This window comes from Schistocerca cancellata, chromosome 1, assembly GCF_023864275.1.
Source record: "Schistocerca cancellata isolate TAMUIC-IGC-003103 chromosome 1, iqSchCanc2.1, whole genome shotgun sequence".
Taxonomy (NCBI): domain Eukaryota; kingdom Metazoa; phylum Arthropoda; class Insecta; order Orthoptera; family Acrididae; genus Schistocerca; species Schistocerca cancellata.
The window spans coordinates 568,147,942-568,175,189 of record NC_064626.1 but is presented as its reverse complement, the minus strand read 5'-3'; the positions used below and the strand labels follow the sequence as shown (position 1 = coordinate 568,175,189).

The following is a 27,248-nucleotide window of genomic DNA, read 5'->3' as shown; positions in this document are numbered from 1 at the left end:
CATTTGCTTATGGAGCCCAGAAAGAATGATTGTTTGAATGCCTGTGTGCATGCTGTAATTATTCTAATATTATTCTCACAATCCCTATGTGCACAATACAAAGGGAGTAGGAATATAATGTATGTAAATCGAAGGGGGTTCACTGCTATCAGCTGCAGCGGGACATTAAGCGGAATCAGTAGCGATGAGTCAAAAAGTGTACCACACCAGGATTCAAACCAGGGATCTCCTGCTTACTAGGCAGGTGCGGTAACCGCTGTGCCATCCAGGACACAGTGTTATCGCAACTGCACAGACTATTTTGTTACGTCTCATAGCCAATCCACACTCCCACTGAGCACCACCTACCTGCAGTCGCTGTCCATTATACTCCTGTTCGCTAACCAGAGATTCCCACAGGAGGTCAGACGTATTTGTGTATTCACACTGAAGAAAGTGGATCTGTTGCCTAGCCAGGCTTATCAATTATCTGAGTGCGCAGTGTCTATTCCTTTGAAAGAACAGACACCACACAGATTTAGCAGCTGCGATAACGCTGTATCCCAGATGACCTAGTAAGCAGGAGATCCAGGGTTCGAATCCCGGTCTGGTACACATTTTTGCTCATTGCCACTGATTCCACTTAATGTTCCCCTGCAGCTGATACCAGTGATCTCTCTCCCCCCCCCCCCCTTTCCTTCAATTTACGTAGTGTTTCACAGCTGTTGGATCTGTGTGGTGTCTGTTCTTACAAAGGAACAGGCACTGCACATTCAAGTAGCAGTAATATACTCTTAGTCATCATTTAAAATTGGTTCTTTAAACTTTGTTAGCAGACTTTCTTGTGGTTGTTAGATATGTCTTCAAGAGTCTGCCAGTTCTGTTTCTTCAATATTTCTGTAAGACTCTCCCACAGATAAAACAAACCTGTGGCTATTCATGCTGCCCTTCTCTGTACATGTTCAGTATCCCCTGTTAGTCCTATTTGGTACACGTCCTAGAACCAGTTGCATGAGGAATTCATAAGCAATCTCCTTTGTAGACTGATTGCACACCCCCTTGATCTACCAGTAAACCGAAGTGTACCACCTTCTTTACTCATGACTGAACCTATGTGATCATTTCATATCCTGCAAAGTGTTTCTATGATTTGAGCGATTTCAACTGGACTCATTGATATTATAGTCATAGGATACTATGGGAGTTTTTTAAGTGCAAAATTTTACACTTTTGAACATTTAAAGCAAGTTCCCAATCTTCGCACCATTTTGAAATCTTACCAAGATCTGACTAAATATTTATGCAGCTTCTTTCAGACAGTACTTCATTGTAGATAACTGTGTCATCTGCAAAAAGCCTGATTTTACTATTAATATTGTGTGCAATGTCATTAATATACAACACGAACAGCAAGGGTGCCAACACACTTACCTGGAACACACCTGAAGTTACTTTTACATCTGATGATTACTCTCCATCCAAGATGCTGTGTCTGGTCTCCCCTATCAGAAAGTCCTTAAACCAGTCATATAGTTCACTGGGTATCCCTTATGATCGTACTTTTGGCGCTAACCATAGCTGTGACACTAAGTCAACTGCTTCTTGGAAATTTACCTGATTGGCTTGATCCAAAGCTTTCAGTGTGTCATGTGAGAAAAGTTGCAAGTTGAGTTTCACATGATCGATGTTTTCTGAATGCATGTTGGTCGGCATGCAGAAGGTCACTCTGTGCAACATATCTTACTATTTTTGACTTCAGAGTGTGTTCTAGGATTCTACAACAAATCGATGTCTGGGATACTGGATGGTAGTATTTTGATCACTTCTGCTAGCCTTCTTGTAGATGGGTGTGTCCTATGGTCCAGCCCCCCCCCCCCCCCCCCCCCCCCGCCCCCCCAAAGAACTGAGCCTGGTTTTTTGTTCAAGATAGATTATAGGTAGAGGAGGGACGAACTCAGCCACAAATTCAAGAGAGAATATGACAGGGATTCTATTGGGCCCTAGAGCTTTGTTTGATTTTGACGAATTTAGCTGTTCCTCAGCACCATTGACACTAATAGTTATTTTATTTATTTCTCTCATCTTTTCATTGGCACGAGGATTAGATTGGTGCAGTTTTCTGAGTTTTCCTCAGTACATGAACATTTTAAAACCGAGTCAAGCATTTCAGCTTTTGCTTTCCTACCCGCAGTTTCAATTCCTGTTTCATTTGCTAGAAACTGGACCCTTGCTTTGGTGCCACTAACAGCCTTTACATATGACTAGAATTTTGTGGGTAGCAGTTTCTTTACAGTGACATTATGAACTTTTGTACTGGGTACACATCTATCCAATGGATGGTCATTTTTATTTTTATTTTTTTTTTAACTTGAGCCATAGTTTCTCTACATGCTCCTTTCCTGTGCTGAAAGTTTCAACTTCCTCACTGAGGTATGACAGTACTGATTTTTTTATCTAGTTTTACTGAATGTGTACATACTTCTGCTTGTTTTAGTTGTCCTTTGTATTTTCGTAATCATTGTTGCCACAGCCATGTCATTGTTGTCACTGTCCACCCTGTACAGGATATCTAGCTCTACTTTTGAAACGCCACTCGCATTCAAGTAAATGAGTAATGACAGTTCCTTTACTTTCTGCACAGGAGTGGATAGTACTTGAGATACTTCTGAGATACTCTCAGGAGCTCTCCCAACATGACAACTCGCAGCAGTTACCAATCATTTGACAGTTGTCAGGGCGATTTCCATCTGCTTATGAATGTCAACCAACTCATTCTGTGTTTGGGAATAGCATTCACAGTGGGCTTGCTTTTTAACTGGTGTGACGTATTACAGAACAGTGAACAAATAACCTTAAATTAAGCCTGGTGGTTATCTATTAATCTGTTGAGTTAAAAAGTTCTTAATTCCGAATGAGAAAGAATCAAATACACAAAATGAGATTTCTATTAAGGCAGCAGAAAAACCTGTAGTAACAATTAACTAGTTTCATAAAACTTTTTGAGGGTAATTGTAGTAGTTAATAAACTCAAAAACAAAGATAGTTTACAATAAATGTAGATAATGTATAGGGTACTCCTCTTTAAGGGGAAACTAGATGTAACACAGTATGTTAGTTAGAATATCTGCTACAATAACTAAATCACAGTAACTACTTTACTGCAAATTAAAGCCGAAGAATCCTCTCCAAAGGCAAGCTGGCCCACAACTGGTGTAACTGGTTCTTGATAGCATGGTTACTGGCACAAGGACACAGTTGACACTAAAGTTCATCCCACACCTTCTATCAGGGACATATTTAGGGATCTTTGTGGACATGCTAGTACCTCAACAGCACACAGATAGTTCAGAGACACATGTGCCATGTGAAGAGGAGTATTGTCCTGTTGAAAACTCGCACTACAATACTGTCACATAAGAAGTAATACATGAGGATGAAAGATATCTGTGACACACTGTTGTGCTGTCAGAGTTCTCTCGGTTACAACCAGGCTTGACTTAGTCATGATACCTAGAGTAACACCACTGTGCCTCTCCAAAACATTGGAAGAATGGGTTCTGTCACCAGCTCGCCACTATACTAGCCAACACTGGCCATCTGGGATAGTCCAAAACCGCAATTTGTCACTGAACACAGTGCAGCAGAAGTCATCAGTAATCTTCACTTCTCAGTACAGCACCAATCTAAATGTAGCTATTTGTGTAGTTATGTTAAAAGCAACTTCAGCATGGGGTGGTAATTCCAAAGTCCGGCTGTTGCTGATTTCTGACATGAGATGGCAGAAAATGTTGTAGGGAGCCCATTACTTGTTATCGGATGACGGACACAGATGTGAAGGGGCCACAGTGTGCTTGGTGCACACTACACTGACTAAAACCTTGTTGTTGAGTATGCCTATCCTCAAATTCCCATTCAGTCTGCCATTGGACCACTGTCAACCACATGCCCCTCAAGTCTGGATGTTGCACAATTTGAGCAGCTGGCAAAATGGGGACCCACGTTGAGACACATCTCAAACTCTGTCAGGTACTGATAATGTCTCCCACAGGTACACATCATCTCTGTGTCTTTCAGTGATTACTGATCATTTGACTCTGTTCACACGTATTATATACCGTACTAGGCTTGGTAACAACACTAATACACGCTAGTGGCCATTCTTTCTGTCACAGAGAATTGCAACTCTCATCATCTACATATCTGCAGTAGTGTGTATATGTACATTGTTACAGTGACATCTGACCACTACACTTTTTCTTTTTGCAGTGTAGGTAATGAAAAGGCATTTCAGAACAGATTGTCTTATTGACTAAGATGCACCCAGTTTCCAAACCCCAACTAACTCAAGGGATCCTAATTAGTACAGGAAACTCATAGAATCTGTGAGCCTATCTGTAAATTAAGAGGTATTTGTCATATAAATAAAATGCTCGATATATGCAAAACTATAATCACCCAAAAGCTACAAAACCATGTAGCATCCTTATGAAAGCAGACGTAGTTGCACATGGTGAGTACCAAATATCAGTTATTACCCAGGGGTGGAGCCAATAGCTTCCTTTTGATGCTGAAGACATCAATATAATTTAAATGTAAATCAATTACAAGAGGAAATTATATTTAAAAAATGTTTTATAACATCTCTTTTGACACTAAATTTGCCTATCTGCGTAAATAGGTCTAAGCAGTGATACAATCTTACCCTGACATATTCTCTTCCACATGAAAGTATGTTCACTATCTTGAGGACACTGGAGCTGATGATATTTATTTGGACCTTGAAATGCTTCATCTGCTCAAATTTTGTGAGTACACTGCACAGGCCATATAGTGCATGTATCCAGCAGAGAACCTTATTCATCCAGGACACCTTCCTTTGCCTATAACAACTAGGGGAGGAGGTCGTAGTCAGCTGAGTACCAGCACATGTGCGCAGTGAAATTTCAGATCTAGCAGCCATGGTGGTCTGCTTATGCAGACATAATACATAGTGCTACATAATACATAGTGCTATTACATTCAGTAGCTTCAGTGTTGAGACAAATGACCAAGCGTCACTGTGAGGAAGACACTTAGAGACTGAGAGCTGACATTTTACTATAATGGTGTACAGATAAGAGGATGGGTGAATGGTGTGTTCCATGTAGATAGGACAGAGAATACTTTTCTGCATCAGCAGTGTGCTCTGTGTTTGTCCCACATCACACTGTCCACCTGTTGCCTCCCTAGTAATTGGAAACTTGGATTAAGTGCCACATTGGGCCACTCTCTCTCTCTCTCTCTCTCTCTCTCTCTCTCTCTCTCTCTCTCTCTCTCCCTCCCCCCCCCCCCCCTCTCCCCACGTGTGTCTCTCTCTCTCTCTCTCTCTCTCTCTCTCTCTCTCTCTCTCTCTCTCTCACACACACACACACACACACACACACACACACACACACACACACACACACACAGAGAGAGAGAGAGAGAGAGAGAGAGAGAGAGAGAGAGAGAGAGAGAGAGACGACGACGACGACGACGACGACGACAACGACTCGTAAAGTATCATCTTTTCTAGTAAGGATTTGTACAAAGTCTTGGACATATATTTATATTTGGTCTTTGGTTTCCCACAGCTAAAATGGTTGTTTATTGTAGAATGCAGCAGCTGCTACTGTGGTCTTCCTTTACTTCTACATCCTCAAAAATTCTGATTCATGGCGGTTTCTACAGAACAAGCTGTATGAATGGGTGAATGAATGAACCACCTCATGTGGAAGCAGCAATCATAAAATGCCAAACAATTATCCCTGCTTTGTGCATATCTGTCATAGGCTAGGTTCAATAACTCTTCAATAGCCATTGATGTAAAAGCTGTGAGTATTCTGTGTGTTTGGTGTGCTACTTTTCTCTTGGTATGCACCAAATAAGAGTGATTTTTTGTTGTAACTGTCATGTAGGTTATATGCATTGAAAGCAATGTTACAAAAGCAGCAATTCATCCTTAACAATATGCCACAAAGGGCGGTGCTGTGATTTAGTAGCCTGTGCCTGCCCAGTTATGCATACAGCAATGTTTTGTCAATATAGACATACACTGTAGAACAAGAAGAAGGTATTGTCTGAGGGAGTGAAACAATTTTAATCTACAGTTGAATAAATGTTCGGTTTGGAGACAGTTGTTTCAAGGGTAGTTTATGAACAGGTGGAAAGTTTCAAAACTCGAAGACATGTCATCAATGTTCAGGATGAGAAAACTATATGTGCGAACTGATACAGAAAAATGGCAAACTGACCTGTAAGTCTGTGCCAACATGCTGCAGTATTGTTGATAAAACTTCCACACAACTAAAAATGGACCTTGTATGTGTATATAATGTGTAACTGTAGAAAAGTGTGTAAATAAGTACTAAGGCACCTATGCATTGAAGACAGTGGCAATGTCTCAGGAGTACTTGAAGTGTTACACACCCAAATAACATGCTTCTTCTGTTGAATTGTTAGAGGAGATGAGTCTTAGGTAGCTATATATTCGTGCACTTCAGGAGAAAAACCAAACTGTAACTATTCATAATTACAGAGGCATGTTGGTAAAGATGTTGCTGCCTTCCATTCAATTAAAACATTGCGGAAATCTCTCATAAGGAGTATACCACTACTCCATGATAATTCATAACCATAAATGGATGTGCATACCAATGTTATGCTATGCTATAGTAAATCTGAGGTGCTGAAACATCCACCATGTAACCTGGACTTGGAACCACCATATTTTTCACCTGATTGTAGCTCTGAGAGAACAGGAAGGAGCCACTCAGAGGTTTACCAGTGATAAGAATGTTGAAGTGGTAGGAAGGTAGATTAAAGACATGTCAATAAAGTCATCAACACCCTCCCCTCCCCTGACCCCCAACAGACAGAATCCAAAAGCTTTTCAACAAAATGTGATGCTAATGTTGGTAACCACGCTGAAAAATAAGCATGTTTGGAGGGGGAGATCATAACAAAATTCTTGTTATTTAGTGTCTGGGGCACATATTGTTGATGGCTAAAAATCTTAGGCAATTTCTATGAATATATGCTTTCTCATTGTATATCCATATGTATGAAGTCACAATAAGCCTACTGCTTCAAGGAAGTAAGGCATGCTTTCGTAATCATTCACTGTAGAGATATTGTAGTAAATACAATTTTAATCCTTAGCTTCCTGAGATCCCGTGGGTGTTCCCCCCCCCCCCCCCCCCCCCCCCCTCCGGCCCCCCCCCCCTTCCCACTGGAGGCACCCATGTTTAAAATTTCAAGTTAGCTGAAACTCGAGCTCATGGCTGCTATATTAAGCCAGACATTTAGTGAGCTACTAATGATGAATAATACTTGTGAAAGCTTGACTTAAAACTCAAGTGATACATGGCTTTACACCAAGGAAATAAGCAACACTCTAAACTGGTGTTTTGATAATCAGTACATTCTGCCTTGTTCACTATTTGTCATACAAAAGTACAGTGTACAGTGATGGTCTTCATGAGGAAAGATTTAAGTTTTCTGACTAGTTTAAATTGGTTGAATACTTATGCATACATAAAAGAAAATAATAATAATAATAATAATAATAATAATAATAATAATAATAATAATGTTTGTTTGATGTGAAACATGACATATGGTTGTAACTGCTGTACATGTGATTCAGGGCTGCTGTGTTTCAGCACATACAGCTGGTGCTGCCCCTGCGGCAGCCGTGTCTCCTCCGACCACTAACCATGTGACGGAGGACAAACCCCAGCGCCCACCACGCCCCCCGAGCTCCCCCATCCCGACTCCCCACGGGCCGCCACCACACAGGCCGGCCCCCCCTCCGTCAAGGCCAGCACCACCTCCTGTTGGACAAGTTGCACAACAACAGGCAGCTGGAGGTGGCCTTTTCTCCAGTTTACGGGGAGGTGCTGGTAGTTTCTTGAAAAACCTTAGGGACACATCGAGCAAAGTTATGCATACTGTGCAACAGTGAGTATGTAGAGATAAGATAGCATGTCTGACTGTGTGATGATTATATGTCACTAGTTTTTAGTTGCAGTAAGCCTAATTTTGATTTTAAGTAACGAAGGCCCATTTGAATATGTGTTACTGCCAGTTTCATATTGACTTTGTTGTTAAACATCTGTATGTATTTAATACATATACCAAAAATTATTGAAATTGATTAAAGATATTTTGCAAATGGATGGAGATCTATAATTGTCACAACTGAAAGATAATGTATCTCGCAACCTAGAAATAGCGTTTTGAAACTAATTGCATTCAATGTAAATTGTTGCAGCAGCAGAAAATAATATAGTTGTTTAGAAATTATCACATATTCCTTAATATGTGTTGTTTGAATTCTCAATTAGGTCAAATTTGTATTTGTTTTCATGGAAAAGAGCTTAAATGTTTATACACAAATATTAAGCGTAACAAAAAAGATGGCCATGCAAACAAATATGTGTGTGTGTGTGTGTGTGTGTGTTTTTACAACTTCTGCAGATAGCAGTATGCCATGTTGGTGTGCATAGCACTGGATATGGGTCATTTCCCAATTCTGGTAATGTTTTCTTCCATGGCCACCTAAATTCGTGCCGTACTCCAGTTGTGACTGCTGTACCTGATATTCAGGGCTCAAAGAAAATGTTGACATAAATATTACTTTGATTATAAAATTATCTTATGCCTCCAGTTAAAAGTTGAAAGCATACACATTAAAATAACAAAAGAAGGGGGTAAGCAGTGGTAGATATGAGAACATGATGAAACAAATCAGAAAAAGAACTTGGCACTAGGATCCTGCCTGTCAGTAAGACATTACACATATGCATTGATTTGGTTGGGAAGGTTGTCACAGTGCCATTGTATCCTCTCCAGAGACAATCTGGCCCCTCAGTATCTTGGTTACTGACACAGGGACCTATCCGGGACAGATCTAGGGATTTTGCTGGCCACAGGAGTTCCTCAACTTCACACAGATAATTCATAGAGAAGAGCCGTATGTAGATGAGCAGTGTCCTGCTGAAAAATGTTACTGGATGTCTGTGAGCTACCATTGTCCCATCAGAATTCTCTCAATCACTACTGCCGTGGCCTCAAACCATATTCGATGGCTACCCACACAGTGATGCCAGGACCTACAGTACTGTGCCTCTTCAAAACACTGGAAGAATGGGACCTCTCACCAGGTCACCACCATACTCGCCAGCAATGCTCATTTAGGTAGAGCAGAATCACGTTTTGTTGCTGAACACAATGTGATACCACTCGTCAACAGTCCATGCTTCTTGGTCATAGCACTACTCCAGATGCTGCTGGTTGTGTTATGGCATTAACTAGTGTGTACAAGTGGGACAGTAATTCCATAGTCCAGCTGCTGATAGTCTAAGACTGATGGTAGATAGTGATACAGAAACTTGTAGGGAGTCCATTACTTGTTCTTTGATAGCAGGTGCAAAAGTGAAGGGCTTACAATGTGCTCAGTGCACAGTATTGCAATAGTGCCTTGTGCTGATCGGACATGGTCTACTGGAACCTCAACAACAAATATGTCTGTACACACATTCCCGTGCAGTCCATCATCAGACCACTCTCACATCTGAATATCCCACAAGTATGGGTATTGCGATGATTTGACAGACCAGCCAAATAGACCCACAATGAGGCACATTTTAAACCTGTTATGAGTACACGGCATCTCCGTATCCTCACAATAACAACTAGACATCTGATGCTGTTCACACCCCTTATATACGCTACCACGTATGTTAACAACACTAAACACTAATGTACTCTGACATCTATTTTACCTGTCACAGAAAATTGCAACTATAATAACATGCATACCCGCCATTAGTATGTACATGTATGAAGTTACACTGATGTCATCCATGTCCTTGCATGCTTGAAGCCAAGGCTACAGGTTGCAGTGTTGTGTTAGACGACAACCAGAAATTGTGCAGTGTCCGCAATACATTCCAACTGTCAGACATGGACAGAACAGTGCTCTGTGTGGTTGTGAGTGCTTTATGTTAGAACTTGGTGAATGTGAATGTGGGCAAATCGTTGGCACTCGTTTGATGGGTGCTTCTGTAACCAAGGTAGCCCAAGTGTTTGGTATTTCAAGAGGCACCGTATTGAAGATTTATACCACATAAAGGAAAAGTTGAAAATGTGATCGGTAAGTCTAACACAGATAAGAAAGTGTGTAAAGTGATAATGATGGGCTATCATTGAAGAGGATTGTGACGAAAAATAAGAGGATTGTGGCTGCAAAAGTTGCTGCAGAATTGAGTGTTGTAGCCTCGAACCCTGTCACTACCAGCACAAAGGGAGCTTCATAATCTGGGGACTGCAGGACAAGCCAGAATTCCTAAACCACCCATCAGTGATGCAAATGGCGATAACAGGAAAACATGGTGCGAAGCCATAAAACTCGGACTTCGGAGCAATGGAAGAAAGTCAGTTGGTCGGGCAACAGGGCCCCTGTTCACACAGCTTGCATCATCCAGGACTGATTTTGTGAACATGAGGATGAATTGTCACATCTCCTGTGGTCACCAGTCTCACCAGATCTCATTGTTATTCAGCCTTTGTTGTCTGCTTTGGAGAGAAGGATATGTAATCGCTAACGACCTCCATCATCATTATCTGAGCTTGCCACTATTTTGCTGAAACAGTGGTATAAGATCCCCTTGAAAAACTATACAGGACCTGTATTTATTCATGCCAGAATGCCTGGAAGATGTTTTGAATGCCAACATTTTTCGTTAATATTTCCGGCATATTAATGTGTTGCGTTTTTGGTGTATCCATATTTTGGCTACCCCCTTGTGTATAATTATAAATTTATGGACTCTCTAGTACTGTTGTGCGCCTTTCATAACTCCAATTTATTTCTCATCCTTGATTGTTTCATGTTCTGTCACACGTCTCTCTCCTGTGAGTTTTCAAAAAACCTGAGTGGCTTTTATGAATTATCATGTGTGCCTAGTTACTTTCACTTCATTTCATGTTCCATCAAAATGATGTGGAACAAGTCATTTTATTCACATTAGACATTCACATGTAAAACATTCATATGTAAATATATGCTGAGGTACACACACACACACACACACACACACACACACACACACACCACCTTTTACACATTACAAAATTACAAATTCATCTACAGAATAAGAGTTGTAAAGCAGAAACTTTTTCATCTTGCTTTCAAATTTAAATTTATTGCTGTCTGACATTTTATATCATTCAGCAAGTGATCAAAAATTTTGTGGCAGCGTTGTGCACCCCATTTTGTGCTACAGACAGCCTTAATGTGAAGTAATGAATGTAATTTTTTCTTCCGGTATTGTAATTATGTATATTATTGTTCATTTTGAACTGCAGTGGATTATTTACAACACACGTCATGAAGGAGTAAATATGCTGTGAATCAGTAGCTTTAATGCCTAACTTTGTAAACAGGCCTCTGCAAGATGATTCTGGAAGAGCACCACATATTATTCTTATAGCACATTTGTTGCAATTAAAATTTTCTTTATTAAAGGTGAATTACCCCAGAACACTATTCCCTATGACATTCCCTATGACATTACTGAATGGAAATATGCAAAATATGTTGTTTACATATAAATGCATGCTATCACCTGAAAAGGAGGAACAAGATACTGACACCATGTTGAAAGGGGCATTCTCATTGTGTCGACAACATACTTATTTGACTTTCTCTCTAGTCTTTTGTGACAAGCTGCTTTACTTTGACACAAAGTGTAGTATAGCTTAACTTCCCTTTTCCAGGTCTATTGAAGTACTGAAGAGTATATTTTAACCACAGCAAGATTTTATTCTTTTGCAGGAGCATTGCCAGATCTGATATTGATTTTAGTTATATTACATCCCGACTGGCTGTGATGCCTTTCCCAGCAGAGGGCCTGGAATCTGCATATCGTAGTAATCATGCTGATGATGTTAAGGCCTTACTAGAAACAAGACATCCAGGTATGAAGCTTGATGATGTATATTTTTAAACATAGTGTGTTATTAGTCACTAAACAATTTTCTAGGGAGACTCGCACATCAGTGACCCAGCAATATGTTTTACAGTCTTGGAAGTCAAATTGGGGTTTGTGTGTGTGTGTGTGTGTGTGTGTGTGTGATAATGGCCTTGTTGGCTGATAGCTTATTTTGTGACAGTCTTTTTGTCGGGCCTATCTGTGGCTCAGTATCTATGCTATATGGTGAATAGAAACTATCCTTTTCATAATATTGTTAAATTCAGTCCTGGATTTTCCCTTGCTTGATGCAATTAAAATCATTTTAAATAATTTTTTTATCAATTGATAGATTGGGAGCTAGAAATACTCAGTTTGTGTAGTGTGTGTTCAGATGGATGTTCTAGTGATGGTATGTTCATTTAAGTGAGGTGTTCAGACAAGTTGGGGTAGTATAGCTAGCTGGAAGTAGTGGTGGATGTCATGCCAGATAGTGATTGCAAAGTATGACTGTGTGATATGAATGATAAAGTGCTAAGAGATGATGTACTCCGTTGAACAGCTGGAAGACACATTTCTATATGAACTCACCAGAGGCAGTGGCACCCAATTCATAACCTTTGCAACATAAAAAGGATGCTAATCAACAGGACAAATTCCCAGCGGAAGGGTATACACAAAGGAACCTGGGTGTCACCAGGTGGTAAAACAGGTAGTCAGATGGATCACATAGCATTTGGCATCAAAGCAAAGAACTAAGTGATGGATGTAAAGATGGCATGGGGTGTGGAGTGCGGAAGCACCCACTTCCTAGTAAAGAGCTGTCAGTCAGTCAGAAACAATCCTAAGAAAGTAGTACGCTATCATGTTGACATGCTCAGACACTTCAGAGAAAAAGAAATTTCAGCTCCAATCCAGCATCCGCTCTGTAATTCTGTAGGAAGAGGATTCATAAAAGGACTCTGAAGAAGTATGAAAAGAAGTCAAGGATGCTATGAATGAAGTGGCAGATGTAGTTGTCAAGAATCTTTACAGATGATGCATCATGTAAGGCAGAAATTAAAGTTCAAATCCAAGCCACAGATCAATTGTACTTCAGTCTGAGTCAGCGTTTTAAATTGTGCATTCTGTCAAGGAATTTCAAACTTTGACTGATCCAACCTGTTGGGCTATATGGTTGCAAAACTTGGAGTCTCTTGAAGCAAGACTTTAATAATGTTCTCATTTTCAAACAGGGACTCTTAAGGAAGATCTGTAGTGTCACATAGATGAGATTACTAGAGAGTGGAGGATCTGGCATAATTGTGAGCTGGCTGAGATCTACAGCAGACCAAACATTGTAGGCTGCTGAGAACCATGTGGCTTGTTTGGGCAGGGCATGTCACTCAGACGGAGGAATACTGATGGGGCATGAAATCTATGGGTTGTACTCCCTACAGAAGACCACTAGACAGACCAAAGAAATGAAATCCATGGGAACATGATGCAGATTCGCAGAGAGGACGATTGCCGACAGAAGGCAAGAAATGGAATCCAGTGAAGAGGAGCCCTTGAGCTGTGTGTGGTACTCTGGACCTGATCGTGTAAAGAAAATTAAGTAAGTAGATTCAAGCAAGTGTTCATTTCTCTTACTACCAATACAATGCACCTTCTAAACAATGTGCGGATGAGATGGAAGGTGGTGGTTTCAAGGAGCAAACCAGCTTTTTCAATGTGGAGTTTGAAGTCATGTTCAATTAGGTTGTTGTAAGTTGTATCCTTACAGTGCTGTATATGAGGCAGTTTGGAATAAGCAAACACGATTTGATGTGATTGATGTGGAATAGACACAGCATACTCATCCCACAAATATGATGACATGTTGCTGGTGCTTGGTGAATGCAGGCAAAATACCAGTGAAGCAGCCATGGCTAACGCTGTGAGGTAACCTGGTCAAAGAGCTCCATCAGCCATTATGTTCTTACGTGCTGAACAATTACTTTGAGAAACGAGCAATTTTAGAAGGCACAGCATTTATAAACAAAGACTGGCCAGAAGGGAGGATGTGAAAGTCTTTGTTTTAGTTGTAATACACTACAATCTGAATGTGAGCTTATGAGAAGTTGCTGCAGTCGCTATTATCAGCCTTACATAGCACACAGTCACAGCTTTCACCTGTATCACCTGTAACTGACATTGGAGCAACATACGGGGCGTTTTCAATCAGAGAAGAAGGAAAGGAAATAACTGCAAGATGTTCCATTTATCTCATGACTGCACACACAGCACAATAGATGGCGGTCTACGAGTGCCCAATTGTCCAGCAAATCAGATGCCATTTCACCTGTCTACAACAACAGTACTAAATTTAAAATAAATGCAAATAAATTTTGTACTCACCCATCCTGGAACTGCCTGCCGTTGTTCTCCATGCATTTCTGACACATATTCCAGAAATTCATCAACAGATGATTTAATTCTCCTTGAGAAATTGAGTTATTTGATTCTTGGATATTATCCTGTATGTCCTGTAATGTGTATGGATTTGTTGTGTACACTTTATCCTTTAGTGCTCCCAAACACTGAAACTGAATAGGGTTAAATCGCGACTTTGAGCAGGCCAGATATTGTTACGAACGGTTGTCACAGAACACATTGTGAACTGCATGCAAAGAAATACTGACCACATGAGGCCATGCCAAATCGTGTTGAGAAAATACAAAGATTCATTTTGTTTCACTCAATTCAGTACAAATTGGGTGCAAAATGTTTCACACACATCTTTCACTGTTAGCTGTGTCATTTAAAAAAATTGGGCCTATTATTCTGTCACCACAAACTGTGCGCCACACTCCAATTCCCGACCATGAAGGGGTTCCTCATGAAGGACGAGAGGTCTATCTGCGCTCCAATGTCGGCAGTTTTTGGAATTAACATACCCTTGTAAATGGAACCAAATCTTGTCTGAAAACAAATGTGGTAAAGATTATAGATGGGTCGTTCGTGAACTAATGTGTCCAAAGGAATGCTTCACCAAGATCAGGGTGTATACGACCCGGGACAACCGGGAATTCCGGGAAAAACCCGGGAATTTTTTCATCCGGGAGAAAACCGGGAAAAACCCGGTAATTTTTCGGAATTCCGGGAATTTTTCATTGTTTTAGCTTTCAGTTACATTTTTGTAGTTTTGACTGCAGAATTGATTCTCTAGCAATGAATGTTATTGTATCCTGCTACTGGAGAATGATACTGCAGCAATATAATATAAACGAGAGGGAAAAAAATAAAACTGTAGTGGCAAAGGAAATGTGCATTTTACGATAACAAAACACCGTGCACGCACAAGCGTCTACAGATAGCAAAAATATGTTAAAGGCCGTAGGGCGCAGACTGTAATTCTTCGTAACAATAAACTGCTTGCTGTGAGCATGACGTCACAACTGTTCACATTAGGTTCATTTGACCAGTTGCCAGCGGTCTGTTGCGCATGCGCATTTGACTCGCGTATAAGCAGTACCTTCTCCCGCTTCCCGCTACTTGAAGTTTGGCCGTTAGCTGCATCGGTAGTAGCAGCAAGCAGCCAGATGCAAACGAGAAAAATTTTTCTCGCACGCCCTAGCTGCCAGATTCGCGCTTGCACAGAGTTGTCTGGAGTTGTAGTGGGGAGGGGGTTAGTCTCCACGTGACCCGTGTTTACGTTAAGTGATTTCGCTGCTTCTCTTCGTGTACAGCTCCCACGTCAAATGAAAACAAAACGGATTTCTGTGGCCGGGAGCTATCAAGTGAATTAAAATGCATTCACATAATTACAGAGGGCAAAAATATATTATTAATTTCAGTTTCTGATTTTATTTTATTTCCAAGTTAGTAGCAGTCAAGCATTAATCGCCTTGCAGAAGAATGAAGTTATTTTTGCAAGTTTGCTAAAGAAATTCCGCTGAGGCAATCATTTTATTTGAAACGAAGTGTTTCATTTAACAATTTTGGGTACTTCCAACTGTTCGGTGAATTTCAAGTGCACGTTATCATCTTCTGCCATGTATGGCATTATGCCATAATAAAGAATCAAACATGAGATCGTAGAGTACTGGTACTCCAAGAAAATTTACATCCCAAAAACCACACTGAAAAGCTTAATATCAGATGGGACCAACTTCATTGTGAATCTGGAGAAAACCAATGTGCACTTCAAGCCGAATTATGCATTTTAGTATGATTCACGAAATTTTGATATCTTTTGGAGTATCCTCTGATGCCCTGTTTCTTTTATGGTGTAGTGTAAGCTCTCTTAGTGCTTTATACACACGAACATGCGGGCTTTCTACACCACTGCAGTTGCACACGCACAATAATTCGTTTTTGGCGCTCTCTGGCAACTGGTAAATCGAACCTATAACTAACAGTATTGCGAACGGTGGTTAGAAAAGCGTTACTTTCAAAGTAAATTTCTTTTTACGCAAGATGAATTATGTTACGTGTGTGAAAGTGGGATGGATATCTAAATCACAGAGCGTTCGAAACTGAACAGTTTGAGGACCAGCCACTTCAAGAATTTCGAGCCGAGGCATTTATGTCACAATTTTAAATTTACTGGCACATTTGTGTGATGTATCTTAAAGTATATCACACCAAAAAAAGACCAATATTACACGTGAAAGCTTAGCTTTTCTTGTAGATATACGGTACTGTGTACATTAATGTAAACCGTTAACTTTTCCTCTTGTGTGTTCGCGCTATGTAACCAGTAATCTTGCTAGTGGCTGACTATAACACGTGTCCTATGCTCTGAATAGCTGCTGTCATCGGCTGGCGAGATCTCGTGGCTTGAGATATGACTCGCTTACAAAAGGACATCACAACCTCGGTTGCAACGCTCCGGAAACTAACAAGCTGTGTTTGGTGCAATTCGAATTTATACTTTCGTAATACGAAAATATGCAGCGTATATGTTGCTGCAAATCAAAGGTCTTTCCAAAACTTCTCTGCTCCGGCTTTTCTTTTTTTTCCGGGAAGTTCTACGCGATTATATAAAACGTTAACCATTCAAAGGATTGATAAGTTTTACAGTTCCGAGGGAACTTTTTCTGTGCTAAGTGACAGTAGGTCGCCCGGGAAAAAGCATATTTTTTAAACGGGATATCCGGGAGAAATCCGGGAATAATCCGGGAATTTTTTTTCCTTGTCCCTGTATACACCCTGAAGATGAATGGAACGAGCAAGGAACAAATTCTAAGGAGCAGTCTTTCATAGTTTACTTCAGTCATGGCTTTCCACTTATAGTTCCCGGGAACAGGAAATGGTCTGTCTTGTTCCCGAACGGCATGTCAGCTGGTCTCGTTCCAGCCTCGGTCCCGTTCCTGTCTGTTTCGTACTCAGTCTCGCTTTGCCGAACTCGTTCTTCTTCGTCTGGCCACTCGTTACGGTTCCACTGCCGACTGCTCATAGTTATTTCAGTATTGAGTTGTTGTTTTTGTTTGCTTCGCATGCCCATTCTGGATCTGTTTCAAACTTTTTTTGAACTTTGGACTTTGAACTTCTGGTTCTTTTCGTATTCTATTCAGCGTCCATGACCAGTAATTAAAATGTATTTTTTAATTACATCAATTACATAAAAAGTTACGTGGTATGTAATACTTCACTATTTCGATAAACAGCAGAAGAAATACTTGTAAAAAGGCAAGATTTTTTGTTACTACACATGCAAAGGACGTCAGCACGGCACACACTAGTGGCCATTTTCCGTCTTTTTTTCCATCCAAGCTAAAAGAGCATGTTCATTGTTATGGAAGGCAGACTGACTTACAACCAAATGAAGCCCACGCTTCGTAATTGAGTGTATGGTGTCACATTTTGTAAAGAGAATATGATGATTCCTACAATATTATTTCAGTGGTACAGGGTGGCGCTTGTGAAATCGGCCCCAAGTGCTATACTGCTCATTGTCGCTTGCTAATCGTCATCTATTATTTCAAAGTTGTTTGCATTACCTTATTTGTTATTTCTTCACTGCCTAATTATTACATGTTTATCTATTGTGCTCGTAACGGTCAACAAATCGTGCATAATTGGCATGCAGTCTGTACTTGGGGCCGGCTTTTCGTGTGCCACCTTTTATTATTTCGCTGCGATCAGCCACATAATGCTGCAGTTGGCTAAATGAGATGTTTTGCAGAATCACGAAAATTGCAAGTGTTATGAATAAGAACTCTGTACTCTAGGGGGGAGGCAAGTGCCCCTCTCGGTGCCTTCCACCTTCAGTCACCTATGCTATTAATTTTCAGTTTTTCATAAGAACCATATACTAAGCACAATGAATGGTGAACGAGTAAAAATGAACAGTTCCCAAAAAAGAACGATCACCAGTTAACTAGTTCCCAAGGATGAATGACTTTGCCTATCTCTAGACAAGATCCACTTCACTGTCAGTTACCTGTTTCAGAACCCATTCCTGAAATGTAACTCTGCTCTCAGGATCACCAGGTTTAAGTTCTTGCACTACTCTTACTTTACAGGATCTTAGTCCAAGTAACATAGCAGCTCTGGAACTCTTCACAATACACAGTATGGTGGCTGCAGACTACATATTTAGATGAGGATTTAGATGTGGATTCCTCAGAGAAATCATCGCTCCACAATACTTCCCAGGTAGTCTGACAGTTGAAATGTCTCAAACTTTTATCGTCAGCAGTCTAGGTGCTCACTATTTTTTTCACTGAAAGCACAATCCCAGAAGACTTCAAACAATGCATCAAGGAATATTTTCACTCCATGACACCAGCAACTTCACATCTCATCCACAGGGGATGTGGAAGGTGCGTTTGGTTGAGCATTCAAGAAAAAGGTCAAACTCACCTAAAGAAACGTTCTGCCATCAGAACACCCATCTGACCAAAACCAGTATTTTATAACAGGTTGCACCCATCCCTAAAACTATAACTATTTCTAGCTCCCTAACTAAAATTGATAGAAAGAAAAACATTGAGAATTTTGCCAGACATTCAACCAATTTCCATTACTGTAGTCTCTCATTTATTAGTTTCATGAAATCAAAATTTAGTCATATCTGACATAAAAATCAAATACGCAGCTTTCAAACATACTTGTTGTTGTTGTTGTGGATGTGGGTGTGGGTGTGGTCTTCAGTCCAGAGACTGATTTGATGCAGCTCTCCATGCTACTCTATCCTGTGCAAGCTTCATTTCCCAGTACCTGCTGCAACCTACATCCTTCTGAATCTGTTTAGTGTATTCATCTCTTGGTCTCCCTCTTCTTACCCTCCACACTGCCCTCCAATAGTAAATTGGTGATCCCTTGATGCCTCAGAATATGCCCTACCAACCGATCCCTTCTTCTGTTCAAGTTGTGCCACAAATTTCTCTTCTCTCCAATTCTATTCAATACCTCCTCATTAGTTGTATGATCTACCCATCTAATCTTCAGCATTCTTCTGTAACACCACATTTTGAAAGCTTCTATTCTCCTCTTGTCGAAACTATTTATCGTCCATGTTTCACTTCCACACATGGCTACACTCCACACAAATACATTCAGAAACGACTTCCTGACACTTAAATCTGCACTCGATATTAACAAATTTCTCTTCTTGAGAAATGTTTTCTTTGCCATTGCCAGTTTACATTTTAAATCCTCTCTACTTCGACCATCATCAGTTATTTTGCTCCTCAAATAGCAAAACTCGTTTACTACTTTAAGCATCTCATTTCCTAATCTAATTCCCGCAGCATCACCTGATTTAATTTGACCACATTCCATTACCTACTTTTCGCTTTTGTTGATGTTCATCTTATATCCTCCTTTTAAGACACTGCCCATTCCGTTCAGGTGCTCTTCCAGGTCCTTTGCTGTCTCTGACAGAATTACAATGTCATCGGCAAACCTCAAAGTTTTTATGTCTTCTCCATGGGTTTTAATTCCTACTCTGAATTTTTCTTTTGTTTCCTTTACTGCTTGCTCAATATACAGATTGAATAACATCGGGGAGAGGCTACAACCCTATCTCGCTCTCTTCCCAACCACTGCTTCCCCTTCATGCCACTCGACTCTCATAACTGCCATCTGGTTTCTGTATAAATTGTAAATAGTCTTTCGCTCCCTGTATTTTACCCCTGCCACCTTCAGAATTTGAAAAAGAGTATTCCAGTCAACATTGTCAAATGCTTTCTTTAAGTCTACAAATGCTAGAAATGTAGGTTTGCCTTTCCTTAATCTAGTTTCTATGATAAGTCGTAGGGTTAGTATTGCCTCACGTGTTTGAACATTTCTACGGAATCCAAACTGATCTTCCCCAAGGTCGGCTTCTACCAGTTTTTCCATTCGTCTCTAAAGAATTCGTGTTAGTATTTTTTCACATCTATCAGCACTTGTTTTCTTTAGGATTGGAATTATTATATTCTTTTTGAAGTCTGAGGGTATTTTACCTTTCTCATACATCTTGCTCATTAGATGGTAGAGTTTTGTTAGGACTGGCCCTTCCAAGGCTGTCAGTAGTTCTAATGGAATGTTGTCTACTCCCGGGGCCTTGTTTCAACTCAGGTCTTTCAGTGCTCTGTCAAACTCTTCCCGCAGTATCATATCTCCTATTTCACCCGCAGTATCATATCTCCTATTTCATCTTCATCTACATTCTCTTCCATTTCTATAATATTGCCCTCAAGAACATCGCCCTTGTATACAGACCCTCTATATACTCCTTCCACCTTTCTGCTTTCACTTCTTTGCTTAAAACTGGGTTTCCATCTGAGCTCTTGATATTCATGCAAGAGGTTCTCTTTTCTCCAAAGGTCTCTTCAGTTTTTCTGTAGGCAGTATCTATCTTACCCCTAGTGATATGTGCCTCTACATCCTTACATTTGTCCTCTAGCCATCCCTGCTTAGCCATTTTGCCCTTCCTGTCGATCTCATTTTTGAGACATCTGTATTTCTTTTTGCCTGCTTCATTTACTGCATTTTTATATTTTCTCCTTTCATCGATTAAATTCAATATCTCTTTCGTTGCCCAAGGTTTTCTATTAGCCTTCTTCTTTTTACCTACTTGATCCTCTGCTACCTTCACTATTTCATCCCTCAAAGCTACCCATTCTTCTTCTACTGTATTTCTTTCCCCCGTCTTGTCAATCATTCCCTAATGCTCTCCCTGAAGCTCTCTACAACCTCTGGTTCTTTCAGTTTACCCAGGTCCTATCTCCTTAAATTCCCACCTTTTTGCGGGTTCTTCAGTTTTAATTTACAGTTCATGACCAATAGATTGTGGTCAGAGTCCACATCTGCCCCTGGAAATGTCTTACAATTTAAAACCTGGTTCCTAAATCTCTGTCTTACCATTATATAATCTATCTGAAACCTTCTAGTATCTCCAGCGTTCTTCCATGTATACAACCTTCTTCCATGATTCTCGAACCAAGTGTTAGCTATGATTAAGTTATGTTCTGTGCAAAATTCGACCATGCGGTTTCCTCTTTCATTCCTAACTCCCATTTCATATTCACCTACTACGTTTCATTCTCTTCCTTTTCCTTCAGTCGAGTTCCAGTCACCCATGACTATTAAATTTTCGTCTCCCTTCACTATCTGAATAATTTCTTTTATCTCATCATATATTTCATCAATCTCTATGTCATCTGCGGAGCTAGTTGGCTTATAAACTTGTACTACTGTGGTAGGCGTGGGCTTCATATCTATCTTGGCCACAATAATGTGTTCACTATGCTGTTTGTTGTAGCTCACCCGCATTCCTATTTTCCTATTCATTATTAAAACTATTCCTGCATAACCCCTATTTGATTTTGTATTTATAACCCTGTATTCACCTGACCTGAAGTCTTGTTCCTCCTGCCATCAAACTTCGCTAATTCACTCTATATCTAACTTTAACCTACCATTTCCCTGTTTGAAATTTTCTAACGTACCTGCCCAATTAAGGGATCTGACATTGCACGCTCCGACCCGTAGAACGCCAGTTTTCTTTCTCCTGATAACGACGTCCTCTTGAGTAGTCCCCACCCGGAGATCCGAATGGGGGACTATTTTACCTCCGGAATATTTTACCCAAGAGGACACTATCATCATTTAGTCATACAATAAAGCTGCATGCTCTCGGGAAAAATTACGTTCACAGTACCAGCACAGCAAGGCTGTTTTGGTTAGTGTTAGAAGGCCAGATCAGTCAATGATCCAGACTGTTGCCCCTGCAACTACTGAAAATGGTGCTGCCCCTCTTCAGGAACCACATGTTTGTCTGGCCTCTAAACAGATACCTCTCCATTGTGGTTGCACCTACAGTACGGCTATCTGTGTTGTTGAGGCACGCAAGCCTCCCCACCAGCCGCAAGGTCCATGGTTCGTAGTTTCCAAAATATATGCAAATTCCAAACTATACTAGGTCCAAACAGTGGTTCTTTAGCACATTCTAGTAGGAACTGAGATTAGTGATGTATTTAACTAAATATGTTCATCTGAGTTAGTATTTCCCTTTGATAGTGAGTAATGTCTTATGATTGGATCAGTAAGAACTGAGATACCCACAGTCTTTAAAATATAATGCTACTTAAAATCCGTCTTGATTGCAAAAAAATTTTTATTATTCATATGACCGGTTTCGGTTCATTCAGAACCATCTTCAGATCTGATATTTCAGTTACAGGAGTAACCCGTCCAAATCCAGCACCTTTCCCATTTGGACGGGTTACTCCTGTAACTGAAATATCAGATCTGAAGATGGTTCTGAATGAACCAAAACCGGTCATATGAATAATAAAAATTTTTTTGCAATCAAGACGGATTTTAAGTAACATTATAAAATCACTGATTGCTGTTGTCCCATAAGACATTATGTCTGTTTTTGCAAAATCTTTAAAATATCATGAATTAGAATTGAACACTGGTGCTTGTGTTGCTTTCTTGCATCTAGAAATCTTCCAGCAGCTGGGCCTCATGTTCATGACAATTTCATTTATCTCATAATTGATAACTGTAGCTTCTGCAATACACTAAGCAGTCACACATGTAGGCCAGAGACTTCACTCTATTGTAAATTGTGAATCAGAATATTCTTACTCTTCAGAGATTTTGATTGGAAAAATAAAATTTCCTGCTTTTGCTACAGCAGGGCTTTCAAGATGTCACAAGATCCGATCTTGTAATCAGTAGCACTTGATACCCACTCCATTGGTGCCAGCTACATAGTCAATTCAAACAGTTGATTGTGAATTTTGAAGTGACTGGGAACACCATAAGTAATAATGGCCATCTTTTCTGCCTGTGCCTGAAACTCTTGTACTTACTGTAACAGAATCACAAGTGAGTTCTCAGAAAAATTAGAGTGCAGCACAGAACACTGTTGTTCAGCCTGTTTGTACCTGTTCTCATTTGCCATACATTGTTCCAGTGTCTTCAGATGTTTGGTGTGCTATTGCTTTCACTATCCATTTTTCCAAGTTTGCCAATGAAGGTATCAGTGGCAACACTTTTCTTAATTGTCCTTATCATTTTATCTCACCTACGGCATAAACACACAAGTCACTGAAGTGGTATCAAATCAAAGGACTTGTATCAGGCAGCCAAACATCCCAGCCAGTAATGCCATATGATTATTTCCATTTGTCAGTGGGTTTAATCTCCTCTCAAGTTCCTTACGCGACTGCTTGTGTCTGTTGGTAGAGTCCACCTTCCCGTCCTTCCCTTCCCAGGGTTGTCACCCAAACTCCTAAAACATACATGTCTCTTGCTCTACATCACATACTACTAGCAATTCCACTTATTCAACCGTGTATAGTGTTTCACAACTGCTAGTAAGTTACCAGACAGAGTTCAAAATTTGCACAATATGCGCACAAAACGGACATCTCTCATTCGGAGTGTAACAATACCCTAATGTTGTAGTGTATAAAACAATTATCTTAAACTGTAGAATGTTAAAAGTTTCTTCTTATGTATGGTGATAGTTTACTGCAGCTCATTTGTCTTCATGTGTTCACCACTTCTATGATGATAGTCTCCCCTTTTTGACACACTGGTGAGAGCATACCTATTTATCTTCCAAATAAAATGACTGCAATTTCAACATTTGTTTTGTTCACAGAATTACCATAGTAAAGGGTCTGATTTTCCAAACACGCCTTTGACAGTCCTCACATTCCTTATTTAGTCACCTGTGTATTTTGATGGAGGATGAATGTAGCACAGAATATTATTATTTGAGAGCAACTGTGGAGTTGCTGTTAGAAATTGTATCTTTTTGTAATAGGATGCACATGATTGAGTGCCTGAATTGATAAATATTCTTGACAAGTTGCACAAGCTTCTTGTGGTTCATTTTATTCTGAAGTTGGAATTTCTGCTTTAAGAGTATGGTCAGCTTTGTTTTGGTATAATCAACCAAAACTTCAGTAAATTATCTATTTTTTTGTCAATACATACACCTTAACTGTGGTTTCTTAACAGCCATAACACCAACCTTTGTACCTTACTGATACTACTACTCATCCACTCACTATCACTGGTGATATTCAGTCAAAGCATTTAGAACAGAAAATGTCATCACTAGGAACAACCTTAATTTCAAAAAGTCCTGGAATGTGCCCTCATATCCCCAATATGAAGTACTGTAAGTCCTTTCTTTTTTTAATTAAAAAAAAGTGGGGGGGGGGGGGGGGGGGGGAGGAAAACGGTAAATGAGTAGGAACGCATTTCAGACACAATCCGTCCCACAAAAAAACCCTAAAACTCAGTTAATAAGGGAACAATTTAGTGAGCTACTGTTTGTTTGGCTCTTGACAAATTAATTGTCAGTTCATATGTCCTCACTTTCAGTTGCTACCAAACACACAGAATTATCTGGATGGTTCAGAATACGCTAGAACATACCTTTTTTATTGTGTCACATTTACCCAGGAGTTAATTAAAAAGAAATTACGAAAAATTCCAGATACAGTGTGACATGTTCCATTTTCGGAACATGTAGATCCTTGGACATACAGAACCTGTAAATATGTAATAATTTTTAGACTGGTCCCTTTGAGACAACAAAATTGTAACATAATTGCAATAAAAAAATTGATCATGGAAGTTAAAACACAAACATTGTCTATAAAACCTGTTTAACTGAAAAGTTAAATAACCAAAATTTTTGGGATTGACATTTTTAGATTAAAAATTATTTTTGAATTTGAATTTTAAAAACATAGGCAGTGACAGAAAAAGCACCTGAAAATAAACTTCTAAAGTGAGGAAATAATTTTAATCAAAAAAATGATTCTGTTACTATAGGTTATCCATCTTGAACTGACTGCTATTTAATTAAAAAGAATTACACCAGACACATTTCACTTTTATTTATAAAGCATCTTCCATGGTTATTCTACAAATTGGATACATACATTTGTACACTTTTGGCTCTTCTTCTTCTTCTTCTTCTTCTTCTTCTTCTTCAGTAGCACTGCAGCCCTTGGTGAGCCTTTGCTTCTTGAATGATCTTCCTCCACACTTCTTGGTTATTTGCTGCTCTTTTCCACCCTCAGACTCCCATACTGGTGAGATCCATTATTACGTCATCAATCAATCTTTGTCTAGGTCTCCCCTTTCACCTACCTGAATGGATCACACCTTTCATCATTTTCTTTCGAATTCTATCCTCTGCCATTCTCTCAAAGTGTCCTAGCCACTGTATTCACTGTGATTTCACAAATTTACTATGTCCCTACCTTGTATTAGCATTGTAGCGTATTCTCCAGCCTTCTTCCTCCCTTATTGACCCATAGATTTTGCGTAGTATTTTCTGTAGTATTTTCTGCTCAATGGTTCTTAGTGCATTTTTATCATACTCTGTCAGTGTCCATACCTCTGACCCATATGTGATAACTGGGTGAGCTAGGGAATTATATATTAGCAGTTCTGTTTTTCTTGGAAGAAGGCTATTTCTGAAAAGTTGCATATTTACAAAGTAAGCTCTGTTTCCTGCTTATATTTTTTCCCTTATAGTCTTTCCAATACTGTTCTCATTTGTTATTAGGTTTCCCAAGTAGTTAAGAGGACACTTCTTTGAAGCATTTCCCATTGATGTGTAGGTTTTTAGGGGTTCTTCTGACCTCAGATTGTGACATTACCATATATTTTGTTTTGTTTTCATGTACTATGAGGCCAATTTTTAAGGCTTCTGTTTCCATTGCCTGGCATGTTTCTTGGCGTGTATTGACATTTCTTTCTACTATAGCAACGTCATCACTGTATGCACATATCTGGCTGGTTTTTGTAAATATGGTGCCTCTTTTGTTGATTTTATTTACTACACTATGCAGGGCTATATTGAATATGACAGTGGACAGACTACCACCTTGCTTCACACCTTTATTAAAGTCAAAGCTTTCACTTGTTCTGCTAAGGACCTTTACTTTTGCTCTTGTCTGTGTCATTGTCATCCTGATTAGTCTTATTAGTTTAGCACATATACCAACTTCTTCCAGTACTCTGTATAGTTCTCGCCAATTTATGCTGTCACAGGCATGTTTTGAGTCAATGAATAGGAAATGTAGATCTATATCACATTCATAGAACTTTTCCATCATATGTCTGATCACAAATTTCTGATCAGTTGTACCTCTGCCTGGTCGAAAATCACACTGATATTCCCCTAGTATGCCTTCTGCACACTTTTGTATCCTTTCGTTTAATATACTTGTGAAGATCTTATAAGCTGTGCTTAGGAGTGTATGCTGTTCTGTCCTCTTTCTTATAAATGGTGATTATTATTATTACAGTTTTCCAATTATCTGGCATAGTTTCTGTTTCCCCTATATCTGATATTTATGTGTACAGTTCCTTTATTACAGCCTCACCGCCAGTTTTTATTAATTCAGGAATTATGCTGTCTTCCCCAGGGGCTCATTTGTTTTTTGACCTGTGCACTGCCTGGGAGACCCTTGTAGTGTTGGGTTTCTTGCCTTGGTGGTATCATTATCTACTTCCAGCTCTGCTCTTTCCTCCTGTGCAGCTGTCTCTTCATTTTCGAGGCTGGTGCTTAATGTATCTTTGAAATACTCTGCCCGTCTTCCCACTGTCTGCTCTTTTCCTCCCTTATCATTTTCCCATCATTGCTGAAACAGGCCATTGTTTTTGGCTGGGATCTATTCTTCATTTTGCCTACAGCATGATAGAACTTTCCTATTTCACTCTGTTCCTTTAACTCTTCTAGTTTTTGAAATTTCTTCTTAGTCCACTCTTTTCTTTCTATTGCACAGTCTGTTAGCTCTTCTCCTTAATTCTCTATATTGTTCCACATTA

The 27,248-nt window shown here is 39.8% G+C and overlaps 1 protein-coding gene across 3 annotated transcripts in view; it reads left to right on the top strand.

Moving 5' to 3' along the window:
• LOC126181449 (cyclin-G-associated kinase) overlaps positions 1-27,248 on the top strand; it is a 245,441-nt gene that overhangs the window by 64,164 nt on the left and 154,029 nt on the right. For 2 of the 3 annotated variants that reach the window (XM_049924774.1, XM_049924772.1), the window contains exons 9-10: positions 7,662-7,959; positions 11,840-11,982. In XM_049924774.1, coding sequence (XP_049780731.1) covers positions 7,662-7,959; positions 11,840-11,982 — 441 coding nt within the window. The remainder of the gene's footprint in view (positions 1-7,661; positions 7,960-11,839; positions 11,983-27,248) is intronic. The other variant, XM_049924773.1, reaches the window with a different exon arrangement.